Below are 18,908 nucleotides of genomic sequence, written 5' to 3'. Positions count from 1 at the left end.
TGCTAATAATCAGAGTTTGAGATTTCAAAGCATATCTTTAAGCCAGGTATGGTGTTACATGCCTGTAATACCAGTGTTTGGCAAGCAGATGCAAGAAGATTGTTAAGTTGAAGGGCAGCCTTGGGTATATAGTGAGACCCTTTCTCAAAAACCAACAGTGGGGCTTGGGAGATGGCTCAGTGCTTGCTGTGCAAGCATGCAGACCTGAGTTTGATTGGCAGAATCCACTGAAAGCCAGGCACAAGAAGGATCTCCGTGGGTTCAAGGTCAGCCTGAGACTACATAGTAAATTCCAGTCAGCTTGGGCTAGAGTGAGACCTTACCTTAAAAAACAAAAGACAACAACAAAAAAAAGATACTTAAAACAAAAAAAAGCCAGGCATGGCAACACATACCTGGAACACCAGCACCATAGAGGGCAGAGACAGGAGATCACTGGTGCTTGCTGTCTGCCAGAGTAATTGAAAATTGATGTCTTCAGAGACTCTGGCTCAGGGAAATAAGACAAAACAGCAGTAGAGGAGGACATTCAATGTACTCCCCTGGCCTGCACGTGTGTGGGCATGAGACCACCAAATTTGATTTCCCAGTACCCATATAAGAAGTTGGGCATGGCCATGTATGTCTGTAACCCTAGTTCTGTAGATGGTGGGAGGCAAGACTGGAGAATCACTGGGGTTTGCTGACCAGGAAATATCAGCTCTGGGTTGAGTGAAAGACTCTGTCTCAAAGGAAAACATAGATGAGTGATAGAGGAAGGACACCCCACATTCTTCTCTGGTCTCCAGACATACTCCCATGGTAGTGCACACATCTGTGCGCACCACACCACAGTACACACATGCACACGCGCGCGCGCGCGCACACACACACACACACACACACCAGAAAAAATATTCTGGGATTATTAAACTTTAGAGGGCTCTTAGAAATCATGGTCATGTGATATAAGTCATTTATTTTCTAGCTGAAGTAAAAGCAAAAGTAGAAAGGTATGTGCTGCTGGGTTGATACAATGAAATTAGTTCTTACTGTTTCTATTGTATATTAAAAAAAAAATTTTTAGTTTATTTGAGAGAGAAAGAGAAAGAGGCAGACAGAGAAAAAGAGATGAAATAGGTGTGTCTGGGCCTTCAGACTCTGTGTTGCCTTGTGCATCTAGCTTACAAGGGTTCTGGAGAATCAAACCTGGGTCCTTTGGCTTTGCAGGCAAGTGCCTTAACCACTAAGCCATCTCTCCGGCCCCATGTATTTTTATTATGTGTCACATTTAAAACCTCAGGTACAGACCCATTAAAAGTGACTGATCACAAAACTATTACCTGAAAGCTCTTAGATGAAGTGAGATTTTTTTTTAATGAATAAATATTATTTATTTATTTGAGAGAGAGACAGAAGCAGATAGAAAAAGAGAGAATGGGAATGCCAGGGCCTCCAGCTACAGCAAATGAACTCCAGATGCATGAGCTTCCTTGTGCATCTGGCATATATGGGTACTGGGGAATTGAACCCGGGTCCTTAGGCTTCACAGACAGGCATCTTAACCACTAAGCCATCTCTCAAGCCCTGAAGTGAGATCTTTCTAATGATGACTGTCCTTCTAAACCACTTACCAGGTATGTGTGATCCTAATTCTTGAGTGCAGCCATAGGTAAAAGGAGAAATACAAACAGCAGCAACAAGGGGAAAAGAACTCACAGGGCTGGAGAGATGGCTCAGCAGTCGAGAACAGAACATAGAGCACTAATCACATGCCTAAGGCCTGAGCATATTGCACTCTTAGCCACAGCTTTGAAAGCCATTCTGTTGAAGTGGGTTCATCATTTATAATGGCATTTATTGTCGCTATTGTAGTACTGAGTAGTGTCATCTTTTAAATTCACAGACTAACATTTGAGCAAATTTCAAGCAAAAATTTCAAGTGGGTCCATTAATTTTTGAAAAATGTACTCATAATTGACATTACTATTTTAAATAATGTCTGAGCTTTTGTAGCCCAAGTGTATCTTGAACTAAAGTATGGTTATTATGACAAGAGAAAAGAGAAGTACAGAATATAGTCTTATTAACTAGCTTGAAGAAAGTGCATGTCAGTTTGCAAAGACAACTGCTAGTTAGCTCTTGGATTTCAAAGTGGTTATTTTATGCAGGAAGAATGAAATAGAGAAAATAAAATTTGAGAATAGTATACTGTGATCTTCATTCAAGTTGAAAAATATTGAAGAGATTTTTTTTTTAATTTTTATTTATTTATTTGAGAGCGACAGACCCAGAGAGAAAGACAGGTAGAGGGAGAGAGAGAGAATGGGCGCGCCAGGGCTTCCAGCCTCTGCAAACGAACTCCAGACGCGTGCGCCCCCTTGTGCATCTGGCTAACGTGGGACCTGGGGAACCGAGCCTTGAACCGGGGTCCTTAGGCTTCACAGGCAAGCGCTTAACCGCTACGCCATCTCTCTAGCCCTTGAAGAGATTTTGTCTCCAAAGGTAATTGTAGCTGGGTGTGGAAGCACTCAGGAAGCTGAGGTAGGAGGAGCATTGTGAGTTTGAGGTCAGCTGGGGCTAGAATGAGACCTTACTTCAAGAAACAACAGCAGCCAGCGTTATAGCGCACACCTTTAATCCCAGCACTCAGGAGGCAGAGGTGGGAGGATCACTGTGAGTTAGAGGCCATCCTGAGACTACATAGTGAATTCCAGGTCAGCCTGGGCTAGAGTGAGACCTACCTTGGGAAAAAGAAAAAACAAACCAAAATGGAGTCTAGGGTGATAGATCAGTGGGTAAAGTGCTTGCCACTCAAATCTGGAGTACCCAAGTTTGAACCCAGGGCCCACACCAAAAATTTTTCTGTCTTTATAGCCCCAGCAAGATGGTACTGATGGGCTGGAGAGATGGCTTAGTGGTTAAGCATTTGCCTGTGAAGCCTAAGGACCCCGGTTTGAGGCTCGGTTCCCCAGGACCCATGTTAGCCAGATGCACAAGGGGGCGCATGCATCTGCAGTTTGTTTGCAGTGGCTAGAGGCCCTGTCGTGCCCATTCTCTCTCCCTCCCTCCCTCTCTCTCTCTCTCTCTCTCTCTCTCTCTCTCTCTCTCTCGCTCTCTTTCTCCCTCCCTCCCTCTCTCTCTCTCTCTCTCTCTCTCTCTCTCGCTCTCTCTCTCCCTCCCTCCCTCCCTTCCTCCCTCTTTCTCTGTATGTGACTTTCAAATAAATAAATAAAGATAAAACAAAAAAAAAAATTTTAAATGGTACTGACTATGAGACAGAAGGTGGAGACAGGAGAATTTCCTGGAAGCTTGTAGCTAGTGCTGCAAAGATCATGAGAGTGAGAATCCAGAGCTAGAAACTCTGCCACAAACGTGGTAGAGAGGCAAGAACTGAGTTGTGTACACACACGTACACACGCAGTAGCAGTTAAGTACTTCTAGTTGGCTTCCATGATCCTGGAGTCTCATTAGAAGTATGAACCCTAGTTTAGTGACTGATTTCCCACTTGCAGCCTATTCAGAAATAGCTACTATATTAAAGAGGTATAAATTTATTCAATATATACCTCAGTCTCTGATAAAAAGGGCATTTGGATCCGCTTGAAAAATAGGGGCATCATAGCTCCTAAGTGTTAGTTTGTCTTATAGAAAATACTGAATAAATTTCTCATATCTCAGTGTTTTTCAGTGAAGGCCACTGCTAACTTTAGGCATTAGTGTGTCAACAAAACAATTAAAATCATTTCTCGCTGTTGGAGCTAGTGTTTACTGTACTTCAAAGCTCTGGTAAGTGTTCTCATATTGATTACTTGAATCTAATTTAAAATTTTATTTATGTATAATTACATTTGTTAAAATTTATTCTTTTATAATATTTAACTTTTATTTCTCAAAGTGTAATTGAAAATTTTTTTAAAATATTTTTATTTATTTATTTGCAAGCAGAGGGAATGAGAAAGGAGGAGGATAGGAATGCTAGGACCTCTTGTCACTGCAACACCTCCAGTTGTCAGCACAGACTAGGTTTGAACCCACAATCTTCAGTTACGAGACTGATTCCTTACTACCTGGCCACCATGTCTAATGCCTCTTGCCACTGCAGATGAACTCTAGATGCTTGCACCACCTTGTGAATCTGGCTTTATAAGAGTACTAGGGAATTGAACCTAGGTCATCAAGCTTTGCAAGTAAGCACCTTTAACCATTGAGCCATTTCCAGCACCTGGGAGGGTAAGGTAGGAGGATCCCTTTGAGTTCAAGGGTAGCCTGGGCTATAGAGTGAGTTCCAGGTCAGTCTGGCCTAGAGTAACACCCTGCTTCAAAAAAAAAAAGAAGAAAAATAATCCTTAGTTTTGATTCATGATCCAAAACTAAGGACATGTGAATAAGCCCACTCCTTGGTAAGCTCACTTAAAATACATTTTTTAAAATGTTTACGTGAAGGTCCTCTACGTGGATGAATAAAGATGCTTCCAAAAGCCTTAGGGCATTAATCAAAAACCCTAGTACCAAAAAGTGTTAACCTTCTGATGAGTTGTTGGTCAGAGATACCACAGAGGCCCCTAAACAGTGTTGGGTATTGCCATTCCTCTTGGTTGCCCACTGAAACTAGAGAGTAAGTCCCTTATTGCTTAAGACACCTCACACGTCAGTGACAGAAAGTAAAGAAACCAAGCTGAAACTGAGCTGAGAGCTCCAATGATTATGTTTTAAAAGAGCAAAATGTGAGGCGGCTGGAGAGATGGCTTAGCACTTTAAAAATACTTGTTTGCCAAGCCTCCTGGCTTGGGTTTGATTCCCCAGCCAGACACACAAAGTGTGCACACAGCTGGAGTTTGTTTGCAGTAGCAAGGGGTTCTAGCACCCACACCCTTTCTCTCTCAAATAAATAAGTTTAAAAAAAACAGCCTCCAAACTAGGGAGTTGGCTCTTTGGTTAAGGGTGCTAGCAAAGCCTAATGGACTGGGTTCATTTCCCTAGTACTCACATAAAACCAGATGCACAAAGTGGCACATACATCTGGAGTTTGCAGTGGCAGGAGACCCTGGCACACCCCTACTCACTCTGTCTGCCTCTTTAACTCTGTTTCTCTCCAATAATTAAATAAATAGAATTAAAAAAAAAAAAAGAAGCCTAGTATTTCTCAGTGCCTTAATTCCAAGGTAGAAGAATCACTGTGAGTTCAAGGCCAGCCTGAGACTACATATGAATTCCAGGTCAGCCTGGGCTAGAGTGAGATCCTACCTTGAAAAACCAAACAATAACAACAACAAAATATATATAAACTAAAAGCCAGGGTGGTAGCACACACCTGTAATCCCAGCACTTGGGAGGCAGAGATAAGAGGATCACTGTGAGTTCAAGGCCACCCTGAGACTACATAGTGAATTCCAGGTCAGCCTCTACCTTGAAAAACTAACATACATACATACATACATATATATATGTGGTTTTTATATTAGGCTGGAGAGATTAGTGGTTAGGGCGTGGTTAGGGCACTTGCCAGCAAAGCCAAAGGACCAAGGTTCAGTTCCCCAGTATCCACATAAAGTCAAATATATAAGGTGGCACATATGTCTAGGGTTTATTTGCAGAGGCTGGAGGCCCCAAACATACCCATTCTCTCTCTGTAGCCCTCCTCTCAAATAAATAAAATATTTAAAAAAATTAAATATATATATATATATATATATATATATATATTTATATTTATATTTATATATAATTTAATGGTTGGAGAGAGTGGTTAAGGTGCTTGCCTGTGAAGCCAAAGGACCCAGGCTCTATTCCCCAATACCTATGTTAAGCCAGATGCACAAAATGCATCTGGAATTTGTTTGCAGTTTCTAGAGGCCTGGCGTGCCCATTCTGCCTCTCCCCACTTCCTTGCACATGCAAATAATATGTATATAAATTAAACATTTTTTTTTTAATTTTTTATTTATTTATTTGAGAGTGACAGACACAGAGAGAAAGACAGAGGGAGGAAAGAGAGAGAATGGGCGCGCCAGGGCTTCCAGCCTCTGCAAACGAACTCCAGACGCGTGCGCCCCCTTGTGCATCTGGCTAACGTGGGACCTGGGGAACCGAGCCTCGAACCGGGGTCCTTAGGCTTCACAGGCAAGCGCTTAACCGCTAAGCCATCTCTCCAGCCCTAAATTAAACATTTTTAAATGTTAGTGATTAGCCGGGTGTGGTGGCACACGCCTTTAAGCCTTTAATCCCAGCACTCGGGAGGCAGAGTTAAAAGGATTGCCATGAGTTTGAGGCTACCCTGAGACTACATAGTAAATTCCAGGTCAGCCTGAGCTACAGTGAAATCCTACCTCAGAAATCCAAAAAAAAGTTACTGATTGATCAGTCTCTTGTGGTGCCTTGTACATACATATGTTTGGCAAATTCTTACCTGAATCAAGAGGGTCACTTGAGTTATTGTAGTGGCAGTTTTTCATTATGTCAGCCTGTGGCATGCTTTACAAGATGATGTTCACATTTGATCCCTTCCCACTCAGTGTTTACAGCACACTGGTCATTCCAACCACTGAAATCTTCCTCCTCCCCAGTTTCCAGAAGTCTTTGTGGTGGGATTTTGCTACCACTGTTCAGAACTGCAAGTCTCGAGTAACCTTAAAGGATGAGGATTTCAAAAAACAGGGCAACTGGAACACAGCATTACAAAAGAAGAGAAACAAACATGTAGACTGTCTTGGGTAAGGAAGCCGTGTGTTTGTGTTGTAAAACGGAGCACCGTGCTGAGGGGAGAGCAGAAAGTGGATGAACTGCCCAGATCATCCTGTGTACCACAACAAATTAACTTGCTCAAACACCGCTCTCATCAGGTCTACTTAATAACTCCTTTACTTGGTGCTCAAAGCATTTTATCTCATTGATTCATCTGCTTTATCTCCTGTTCCTTCAAATTAATTAGGTATGGCTGGCTGGCTGATCCATATGGTGTTCCCTCTGCCTTCCTTGTCAGTATGCTTGCTTCCTGCTTTTACTACTGTCATTTAGTTCATATAGCTCTGCCATCATTCTGCCTAAACGACTTGTTACCATTCTTAGAAGCTTCTACCACGCCTGCCTGGTGCCTCCTTTCACTTTTTATTTTGTTTTTTGGTTCTTTTTGTTTTTTTGTTTTGTTCTTACCCACCATACTTAGCACACAACTATATATGGCTTTCCATGTTTCTTATGCTGTTTTCCAGAATAATTTTTATTTCACATTGCTGTGTGAGGTTGAGATCCACACCCCACAATATTTTTGTTAAGTGTCTGAAGTAGCTTTTTGTCTTTTTTAATCAACCAATATAGGTATGAAAATTATTTGATACAGAAATGGATCTGCACCCTGAAAAACAAAGTTCTGCATTTGTAAACCACAAGTTTTAACTTGCAACATTTTTGATGTTCTATTTTAACTTGCCAATTATTTTTGTTGTAAGCATGCATGCATCGTTAACTGCTGAGCCATCTCTCCAGCCCAGTAGTTTTGTTTTCATAACTGGATTTGAACATTGCAGAGTCTTAAGAACCAATGTGTGTGTATTTGTGTGTCTCCCACAATTCCTGGCAGAATATATTGTTCACAGTAACTATCTTGGGCATTATAAGAGTGATTGATTTTTACTTACATTACTAATTTTCCTTAACTGTACCCATATTCACACTATTGCTTTGTTTTACTAACAACAGAGGGCACCATTAGGGCACTGTACAACTGAGAAACAGTCCTGCTTCAGTCCTTAGCAGCCTTCTGGAGATACACTTGCCCTTTCCTAAGTAGTGTCTGAGAGAATTTGAAGATTACACTCAATGGAAGTGGCCTTATTTCAGTTATGCAGCAATATTGCATCAGGTTATTTCTTTGAAAAAGAGTAAGTAGTACCATATTTTGACCCTTCCTAGTTTTGAAACTTTTTCTCCTAATTCAGGTGAAACCGTCCCAGGATGTAGTGTATTAGTTGCATACATTCTGAAGAGAGATGATTGAGGAGGGAGGAAATGGTCTGGAGCCCCACCTTGTTCTCCTTTCTCCTCACCCTCACCCAGGGAGCACAGCCTGAGAATCATCGAAACTAACCCAAATAAATGTGTGACTGAAAACTTATTTTGTGATATCTCATTGAGGAACATGGTTTAAAATGTTTTAGTGGCAAGGTGATTTTTAAGTACAAAGGAAAATGTTTCAGCAATCAAAGAGTTAACATGCTACGCTGTGGAGCCGGGGATTCTGCACTGGGATAGTGCTTTCTGTCTCTGTCATTTGTGGTTTAGGAAAGGGGGTGGCGTTCTGCGTTTGAAAGGACCTTTAATGAATGCTGTCAGTGTTTGTGAGACTAATGGTCAGTATGGGAAGGAGAGCAGGGAAAGTGGTGGAGCTGCTTCCGGATAGGTGGATCAGAGTTTGCTCTGATTGAACGGAATGTTCCACCGCGTCTCATCTTTATTCATTTTCCTTTGTTCTTTATAATCTGATATATTGGCATAAAAGTAAATGTAGATCTATGTGAATGTGATTTATTTTCCTTTAAATCTGTTTGTTGTGTACAGCAGGGCAGATACCTCTCTTGTCTTGCTTGGATGCACAAATCTGTGTGCAGTGCTTTTTGCCCGTTGCCTAGACGATCACTTGGTTTCTCTGAGGATGTCTGGTTCTCGTAAAGAGTTTGATGTGAAACAGATTTTGAAAATCAGATGGAGGTGGTTTGGCCATCAAGCATCGTCTCCTAATTCTACGGTTGACAGCCAGCAGGGAGAATTTTGGAATCGAGGACAGACTGGAGCAAACGTTGGGAGAAAGTTTTTAGATCCATGTAGCCTACAATTGCCTTTGGCTTCAATTGGTTACCGAAGGTCCAGCCAACTGGATTTTCAGAATTCACCTTCTTGGCCAATGGCATCCACCTCTGAAGTCCCCGCACTTGAGTTTACAGCAGAAGCTTGTGGCGGTGCACATTGGCTGGATAGACCAGAAGTGGATGATGGCACTAGTGAAGAAGAAAATGAATCTGATTCCAGTTCATGCAGGTTGATTATTTTCTTACTGTTAGCAGTGGGGTGTGGGGTATAGTCTCGATAACATGTTACAGTAATTGATTATTTACAGTCTGGCATTATCCGTATTTCTGCATGCATATGTGGTATCTACACTCATAGTATCATGGTATGAACATGCACATTTGTTGGGATTTAAAAAAACGTTCTAGCATTCTGGAACTTAAAGACAACAAATACCTTTCATTTTGAAATACCTTGTGTTTCATGCATAGATCTGGCTCTGCTTTGAAAATATATGGTGGCAATTTTATGCATCCTTGGAGGTTTGCTTTATTCATTTACCTTCTATATTATAGCAAAACTATAAAAGATGTTTCTATAGTATACAATTTTGTGATAATTTGATTTATAACAGATTATAGAATAATTTTTAAGTTAGTGAAAATGAAAGGTTTTGCAGAAGTACACATTATAGTTGCCAATTTTTTGACACCATTTTAGTTGTCAATAATGCTTTTCTGTGGTTACTTTTCTTTGTCCTGTCTATTTTGCAGCTCTTAGACACTAATACAGAGAATTCTGTGTAACATGTCTCTTTCTAAGATGACACCTACTACTGTTACCTTCACTGCCACTGAAATTCATACTATTTAGGGAAATAAAGGATATTCTTAGGAGAGTTTAAGGGAACGTAGAGGAACTAGATTTGGTCAACTGGTAAAAAAGAGACAGGAAGGGGAAGAGTTATAAAAAATAAAGAAAAAACCTGACAATTTCATAATGACTTAATTCCTCCTTGGAGTCTTTATCACTGAAATGAATTTTCTTATTAATCACTTTAACATGTTTGATAACAAGTTAGGACATGAAAATCATCTCTCAATCATCTTTACTCAAGAATATTTCTAACTCTTTCAAGGCATAGAAGCTTATCATTTGGCAGTTTGGTTTTTTCTCTTAGAATTTCTTTGCAGGGTTTGATTATACTTATAATTTGTAAGTTATTAACATAGGCCCCATAGAGGGTGAAGATAAAATGAGTTCATATCATCAGGTGTCGCTTACTTGGGGATACTTACCCCCTTTTCCTTTTCTAACCTTCATAACATGGAACTCTGAGCTGTGGTGTTGGAATGCTAAAAAACATATACCAGTCATCTGTGGTCATTTGTATACTCGAGAGAGGGAAGTGTCTTTACCTAGGTAAACAGTGCATTTAATTGTGAAAAATTTTAAACTAGGTCATAACTTGACATCTTCAGGGAATACAAGCCACTAATGGTTTTAATGTAGTGATCAATTGAGCAATATAATCATATTATTTTGTATTTCCTTTGGGGACTTGTTGCCATACAAAGAATAACTTATATTAAGTTTCATGGTTTATAATTTTTGTGGGAAATTAGAGTAATCATCAATCTATTTGAAAACCAAAATATCAAAAATATTTGTAAAAAAAAATAGAAAACAAATTATTTGTTTCTTTACCAGCGTAGATTATAAAAATTCTTTATGTAATGTCTAAAGAAATTGTGTGAATATAAAATTTATATACATATATAATGTTAAAAAATTATACACATCTTGGTCACTATAATTTACTTTTATACAACAGAGATAGTTTGCATTAGCTAATGATTAGTGTAGTTTATTCTGTTTTTGGTATGCACATTTAAATATCATCTTGGTGGAGTACTCATTGTGGAAAAAAAGATTTTTTTTGTTTTAATTGAGAGAATATGTGCATTCTTCAAAAATCTTAAATTGCCATTTTTATTTATAGGTGATATAAAATAAAATCCTTTAAAAATCTAAAAGTAATATATTTTTAATGCCAATCAAGAATATTGGTAAAAGATGAGAATAGACATTTCACATCCTTAGAAACCAAACTTTTTAAAAAAAACAATCTAAAGAATAAAATAAAATGTAATAAAGGAAAATATCTCTTGATTTTTTTTGATATAAGGGAAACATGTAAAAGCAGTTCCAAATTCCTGATGGTTTAAATTTTCAGTCTTAACATCTTATTGCCAAATGGAAAAAAAGACTTTAGAATGTCTTTTGTCTTTCACTTCTCCATATTTTAAATTAAATCTATCTTTTTCGTTTATCTTCTGTCAGTCCTGTGGTTCTGAGTTTTTAACCTTTGTCATAAGGATACATTTATTTGCCCCTCAGCTTTTTAAGTGAGCAATCAGACCTCTAAGTGGTTGTCCATTTAAAGCCCGTCAATGTTAGTGTCAAAAGAAGTGACAGTGACGTTCAGCAAATTCTTGCATGTAACTTGGAAACAACTATTTTTATTATATACTTGACAGTAATTATATACTTGAAAATAGGAAAAGTGGTGACTGAATATGTTAAAGGCATAATGGGGAAATACATATGATAGACTGATTTCTTCTGTAAATAGTCATAAGCACAGTGAATCTGGATGATTTCCTGGACAAGCATCATATGCAGGTGACACGTTCTGTCTAGCAAAGAGAAATACCTGCGTATTAGGCTTCTGGTAATTTTTGCTGCCATCCTTCTAAATGATACATTTTTGCTCTTTCTCTGTGGGAGTTAGCTTTGGTATTGAAATGTAAACTTTGTTTTTTAATGTCATGAGGAACTTTAAACAGTAGTTTTGTCTGATGATTTTCTCATGATTAGACAGTTTACGAGTTTGGGGATGAATACCATTTCTAAAAACTATCGTTGTCCTCACATATTTTACCAAGAGTATATACTAGTAACTTATCACTTGATCACTTGGTAATTTTTTTAACCCAAACAAGGGTTAGAGATTTCATGCACTTTACCAAATACCCAGTACTTCCTACATACAGGTACATACTTCTCCATCATTGTTCACCTTAAATATCTAATAATGCATTCTCATGAGTTTACTTTCTTTCCCTAATTAATTCTCTTCATCTGGCTTGAGAAAGCCAAACCTTGTTGGGTTACAGATATAGTTTTTTTAGCTACCTGCATACAACTCTTTAACTAGTCTTCAGAAATATCTTACTGATCATCTTAAACCCTTTGTTTCAACTCTAGAAATCTTGGCTGCTGGGGCTAGAGAGATAGCTTAGTGGTTAAGCGCTTGCCTGTGAAGCCTAAGAACCCCGGTTCAAGGCTCAATTCCCCAGTACCCACGTAAGCCAGATGCACAAGGTGGTGCATGCATCTGGAGTTCATTTGCAGTAGCTGGAGGCCCCGATGCGTCCATTCTCTCTCTCTCTGCCTCTTTCTCTCTCTGTCTGTCTGTCATTCTCAAATAAATAAAAATAAAACAAAAAATAAAAAAAGAAATCTTGGCTCCTGTTTGCTTTTGTTGTTTTTTAGATTCTTTTACTTTAAAATACTTTATTTTTACATATTTATTGGAGAGTGAGTCAGAGAAAGAATGGGTGCACCAGGGCCTCTAGCCACTGCAAATTAGCTCCCGATGCATGTACCTCCACGTGCATCTGCCTTACATGTGTTCTGGGGAGTCAAACCTGGGTTCTTAGGCTTCGTAGGCAAGTTTCTTAACTGCTAAGCCATCTGTCTAGACTGATTTTTTTAGATTCTTAATATGTAACGAGGCTGGTCTTGAACTCAAGATCTTTCTGCCTTAGTTTCCTGAGTGTGGGGATTATTGGCATATGCCACCATGCCCAGCTACAACTGATCTTTTAACTCTAAACTACTTTTTTTTCCTTTGGTTTTTCAAGGTAGGTTCTCACTGTAGTTCACACTGACCTGGAATTCACTATGTAGTCTCAGGGTGGTCTTGAACTCATAGCAATCCTCTTACCTCTGCCTCTCGAATGCTGGGATTAAAGGTGTGCACCACCACACTTGGCTTAACTCCAAACTTGTTAAAGAAGAAAAACCAGTGTATGTATGACACTTACTAATCACATTTTACTTTACTCGTATTTCATTTGAGTTTATTTTTATTCATTTATTTATTTGCAAGCATAGGGAGACAGAGAGAGCCTTTAGCCACTGCACATAAACCACTTGCATGTACCTTGTGCGTCTGGCTTTACGTGGGCACTGGGGAATCAAACCCTGGTCATTAGACTTTGCATGCAATTGCCTTAACTGCTGAGCCATCTGTCCAGCCCACTTGTATTCCATTTGAAGCTAGCAGCAATAGCCATGAAAACAATAGTACACCTGTGTATGCACACATACATGTACAACACTCTATCAGCACCACATAGACAAACACCATATCATTGGATGTTTAACTATAGAAAGCATTATATTCGTAGGTCATAGGCTAAGATGATATAGCAAAGCAATTCAGAGAAATGCAGGTGGCAAGTGGAAAATGGTCAAAGGCAGATAGGCAGCTCCATCTCGCAGATTCACTGATAGGCCCATATTCCTTCCATGTTTTTCTCCATTGTGTCACACAGACCTGTCCAGTGTTTTGACTTTGTGATACAACCTTGTCTACAAAATTCATGCTCATGAGCTGTGCCATGAACTTACAAAAAAAAAGAAAGAAAAGAAAGCTCATAGTGCTTTAAGTAGGGCTATGATTTTGTGTTGGACCACATTCATATCTATATTATGCTGGATGTGGCCTGTGGGCCACAGGTTCAATATGCCTGGTGGGGTCTTACCCTTTCAGTGTGCCTGGTGGGGTCGTACCCTTTCAACGTGCCTGGTGGCGTCTTATCCTTTCTGGATGGCTAGCGCTTCATCAGCTCCCCTGGCAATCCAGTCTGTGAGAAGGACCAGAGAGACAAACATTTTCTCTTTGTTAAATTGGTGCATGTGTCAGAGGACAACCTCGGTGTGTCAATCCTCTCTGTCCACTTTATTCTAAGACGGGGTCTCTTGCTTTTTGCCACTGAAAGGCTAGTGTGGCTGGCCTCTGAGCTTCTGGTTTCTTCTGGATCTGTCTTCCATTGCCATGGGCAGTTAGGGATCACATACACATGCTCTCTTTGTGTCCAGCTTTACATGGTTGCTGGGGATTGAACTCAGGTTGGCAGGCTTGTGGAGCAAGTGCCTTTTAATTACTGACCCCCCCCCTCCCAAAGCAATTTCTCTAGCTAGAGCCAGGGATGTGATCTCTATCCCACAGGAACCTGAGAGACTCTTGCTTGCACTTAGTTAAGGAGCAGTCATGTACAGGGGCTTCCATCTAACATCTTTTGAATTGTCCTCCTCCTCCATCCCCTTAGGCTTTGGACTCACTGGGTTTGTGTAATGGTAAATGCAAATCCCCACTGCTTCGTGGAGGCTCTGACTAGCTCTGAATACCTTCTGATCCTGCCTTGTCACTGGCTGCCCTGTGTGCTCAGTTGGTCACATTGGCCTTTCGGGCCCTCAAATTCTCTCATCTGCAAAATGAAATAATTGGACTAAACACCTGAGTATGTTTCTTCTAGTTTGAAACTCTTGTGTATAGCAGTTTTAATGTATATAGTTTAATATCCTGTAGTTGAATGTATGTTTTTTAAATTTGTCTTTTTGAAAAAGATTTCTATTAAAATTGTGAAGTGCCGGGCGTGGTGGCGCACGCCTTTAATCCCAGCACTCGGGAGGCAGAGGTAGGAGGATTGCCATGAGTTCAAGGTCACCCTGAGATGACAGAGTTAATTCCAGGTCAGCCTGGACCAGAGTGAGACCCTACCTCGAAAAAAAAAAAAAATGAAAAAAAAATTGTGAAGTTACAAATGTCTTAAAAAATAAAAGCAGGGCTGGAGAGATGGCTCAGTGGTTCAGGCACCTGCCCGCAAGGCTTAACTCCTGGGTTCAATTCCCTAGCACCCATGTAAAGCCAGATGCATAAAGTGGTGCATGTATTGAGTTCATCTGCAGCAGTTAAAGGTCCTGGTGTGCCCATTTGCTCTCTCTCTCTCTCTCCTCTTCCCCCCCTCTCTGCTTTCAAATAAATAAATATTTGTAAAAATAAAAATATGTAAAAATAATTGGTACCTGTACAGCTGTTCAAATCTATTAAATAGCTCTGTTTTTGTTGTTGTTATTTGTTTGTTTTTGAGGTAGGGTTTTACTCTAGCACAGGCTGACCGAGAATTCACAATGTAGTCTCAGGGTGGCCTCGAACTCACAGCCTCCCGAGTGCTGGGATTAAAGGCATGCACCACCATGCCCGGTTCTGTTACTCTTTTGTTCACAGTTTATGAACATGGCTTTACATTCCTTGGGATACAAATCAGAATCCTGAACTTCTTATGACCTCTCATTTGGAACAGTGGGATGAGTGCTATATACCCAAAAATTGAGTGAATTAATGTACTCATTTGAAGTGTTACCGTAGAAGCATAAGTTTTTGTTAATGCTTATACACATGCATAATTAAAATATTTTGCCTATATGCTCATATTGAAAGTAAATATTCCATTAAGTTCCACTAGTGCATTAAAAATACTTTCTGCTTCCGAGCATGTTAGTGCACGCCTTTGATTCTAGCAGTTGGGAGGCAGAGGGAGGAAGATCGTTGTGAGTTCGAGGCCACCCTGAGACTACATAGTGAATTCTAGGTCAGCCTGGGCCAAAGTGAGACCCTACCTCAAAAAAAAAAAAAAAACCTTTATGCTAGGAAATTTGGTTTACATATATTTGAATTACCCATTTGTGTTAATCAGCGTTTTGAACTGTGTGTTCACCGTACACAGATTTTTGTAACATACCCTCTTCCTCAAAGTGTACCCCAGTGGTCCTTAGCCTGTGACTGGGGTTAGGACCACCTGCAGGGCCTCTGAAAACGAGTGTGTCTGTACCTCACCTCAACGTAGTGAAATAGTCTCAGGGAGTAAGGCCCTGAATACAGACCATCTGCAGTTTATCCTGATTTGGTTCAGGCTCTGAATGAAAATGCCCTGAGAGCTCCTGACAGGATCAACAGTATGTCTGCTTATTACTTGGGCTTATAGCAACGTCAGAGTAGGTGGCAGTGGTTGTCTGGTGATCGTATCAGAAAGTCTCATTCCTTCAAAATTTGACATTGTCTAGTGTTTGTGTTTGGATGATGCCTGTGCAACACTAAAAGACATGCAGGGAGTTGGCAAAGCGCTTGCCTCGCAAGCATGAGGACCTCAGCCAATGCCTAGACTCCAGGAGGGGTGTGAGTAGAGATGGGTACAGGGTGGGTCCCTGGGGGTCTCACCAGCCAACCAGTCTAATTAGGTAAGTTTCAGACCAGTGAGAGACCAATTGTGGACAACACCTGAGAAACAACACTAAGTTCCTCTGGCTTCCACATGCACATGTGCACACAGAAACACACACACACACACACACACACACACACACACACGTGTGCGGCATTCAACTAACTCATTGGTTAGCCATTATTTTAAGTTGAAGGATAGGAAAAGTGCTAGAAAGAACCGGGCGTGGTGGTGCACGCCTTTAATCCCAGCACTTGAGAGGCAGAGGTAGGAGGATCACTGTGAGTTCGAGGCCACTCTGAGACTACATAGAATTCCAGGTCAGCCTGGGCTAGAGTGAGACCCTACCTCGAAAAACCAAAATTTAAAATAAAATAAAGAAATGTGCTAGAAAATACAGGAACCCTAAAAAAGAAGTGCTTGAATTACTCTGTTATTGAAAGAATTTGTGACTAAAAAACTTGGATTTTTGCCCGGCGAGATGGCACACACCTTTAATACCAGCACCGGGAGGCAGAGGTAGGAGGATTGCCATGAATTCGTGGCCACCTTGAGACTAAATAGTGAATTCCAAGTCAGCCTGAGCTAGCAGGAGAAAAAAAAAAAAAAAAAAACTTGGATTTTCTTTCATAGGTTATAAATGTGTGTGTGGTGTCACCTCCCTTCTCCCCCCAAAACCACATCTACCTGCAAGAGAGGCTGGGAAAAGTAGTCTGGCTATACTCTCAGGAGTTTGTTAAACATGTAGCTGTCCCTGCGGCCATGAGCAGACTGCCACTCTTGACAGGCACCTCAAAAATAGCACTACAGGGCTGGAGAGATGGCTTAGCAGTTAAGGTGCTTGTCTGCAAAGCCAAAGGAGCCAGGTTCGATTCTCCAGGACCCACATAAGCCAGATGCATAAGGTGACACATGCATCTGGGCTTTGTTTGCAACAGCTAAAGGCCCTGGCATGCTCATTCTGTTTCTATCTGCCTCCTCCCCCCATAAATAAAATAAAAATACCACTGCAAAGAATAAGTGTGGCTATTAACTGATAGGTTACACATTCATTTACACTGTTAAAAGGTCACACTACACATACTTGAGCTATAATTAATTTTGTAGTCAGGTACCTTTTAGCCACTGAGCTATCTTCCCAACCCCAGTCATCATTATTTTTTTATATTATTTATTTGTTTGAGAGAGAGGCAGATAGATAGAAAATGGGCATGCCAGGGCCTCCAGCCACTGTAAACTAACTCTAAATCATCACCTTGTACATCACCTTGTGCATCTGGCTTATGTGAGTACTGGGGAATCGAAAAAAAAAAAAAAAAAGCCTAAGGACCCAGGTTCGATTCCCCAGTACCCACGTAAGCCAAATGCACATGGTGGCCCATGCATCTGAAGTTCATTTGCAGTGGCTGGAGGCCCTGATATGCCTTTTCTCTCCCTCCCTGTCTCCCTCCCTCCCTCCCCCCTCTGTATCTTTTCCTTTCTCAAATAAATAAATAAAAATAAAAAATATATATAGTTAAAGGAGGAAGTGCTCAGCATGGGAGTGCATGCCTTTAATACCAGGACTTGGTATAGTAAGGTGGGATGACTAGGTTTGAAGCAAAACGGGGGGAAAAGTGATGGATATACATAGGTTGGATTGTTTCCTCTGTTATAGGTGAGAGCTTTGAAAGGACTTGGGAGACAGTTTCTCTGCTGTCGCTGACCTGAGTGCTTTTCTTTCAGGACTTCCAACAGTAGCCAGACCTTGTCATCGTGCCAGACTATGGAGCCATGCTCGTCAGATGAATTTTTTCAAGCCCTGAACCATGCTGAGCAAACATTTAAAAAAATGGAAAACTACTTGAGACATAAACAGCTATGTGATGTCATTTTAGTTGCTGGTGATCGCAGAATTCCAGCTCACAGGTAAACTGTTTACAAAGTTTCTCTATAAATGAAAGATTTTTCAGGTACTCTAGTTATGTGTGGTAAGGTAATTTACTCTAGTTGACTATTATAGTTTTGGGAAAGAGTATATTTTATAGCATTTCCACAAAGAATACAGTGTTTGTGGAATTACTAAATATTAAATGTTCCTTGTTTTTCTTTATAGTAGAACAAAAACCACACAGGTTCAGATCAGTCAGTATTATCTGCTATAGATTTCAGTTACTATAAACAGCTTTCATGCCGTAGTTGTCTTATTAAAATAGTTTTTTTTTCTTGTTATTTTTTTTTTTTTTTTCGAGATAGGGTCTCACTCTAGCCCAGGCTGACATGAAATTTATTATGTAATCTCAGGGTGGCCTCGAACTCACAGGGATCTTCCGAACTCTGCCTCCCAAGTGCTGGGATTAAAGGAGCATGCCACCATGCTGGCAATTATTAAATATTTTAGATAAGTATAGTGAGAATTAGAATCTGTGGGTAGTTAAAAGCAAAAACAAATGCGAAATAGAGTTTCTAAAATCTTAACAGTTTGTTTATTTTGATGCTATGGAATAAAAACCCAAGTATATGCACACTTAGCATGCTCCCTAACCACTTGGTCACACCCTTACCCACTAGCAAGTTTTTAAATTTTTTTGTTTATTTATTTGGGGGCGACAGAGAGAGAGAGAGAGAGAGAGAATGGGTACACCAGGGACTCCAACCACTGCAAACGAACTCCAGATGCATGCGCCACCTTGTGTATCTGTCTTATGTGGGTCCTAGGGAATATAGTCTTGAACAGGGTCCTTAGACTTCACAAGCAAGCACTTAACTCCTAAGCCATCTCTCTAGCCCCTAGCAAGTTTTTTAAAGCCC

General features: G+C 40.3%; 1 protein-coding gene across 7 annotated transcripts in view; it reads left to right on the top strand.

Moving 5' to 3' along the window:
* The window catches only part of Klhl5 (kelch like family member 5), an 82,791-nt gene that overhangs the window by 13,149 nt on the left and 50,734 nt on the right, over positions 1 to 18,908 (top strand). For 2 of the 7 annotated variants that reach the window (XM_045161662.1, XM_045161664.1), the window contains exons 4-8: positions 3,661 to 3,768; positions 6,546 to 6,692; positions 7,678 to 7,859; positions 8,536 to 9,012; positions 17,844 to 18,026. In XM_045161662.1, coding sequence (XP_045017597.1) covers positions 7,798 to 7,859; positions 8,536 to 9,012; positions 17,844 to 18,026 — 722 coding nt within the window. In that variant the 5' untranslated portion in view covers positions 3,661 to 3,768; positions 6,546 to 6,692; positions 7,678 to 7,797. The remainder of the gene's footprint in view (positions 1 to 3,660; positions 3,769 to 6,545; positions 6,693 to 7,677; positions 7,860 to 8,535; positions 9,013 to 17,843; positions 18,027 to 18,908) is intronic. The other 5 variants (XM_045161667.1, XM_045161665.1, XM_045161663.1 and 2 more) reach the window with 4 other exon arrangements.

The sequence above is a fragment of the Jaculus jaculus genome, chromosome 11, assembly GCF_020740685.1.
Source record: "Jaculus jaculus isolate mJacJac1 chromosome 11, mJacJac1.mat.Y.cur, whole genome shotgun sequence".
Lineage (NCBI taxonomy): Eukaryota > Metazoa > Chordata > Mammalia > Rodentia > Dipodidae > Jaculus > Jaculus jaculus.
This window is presented reverse-complemented; position numbering and strand designations above follow the sequence as displayed.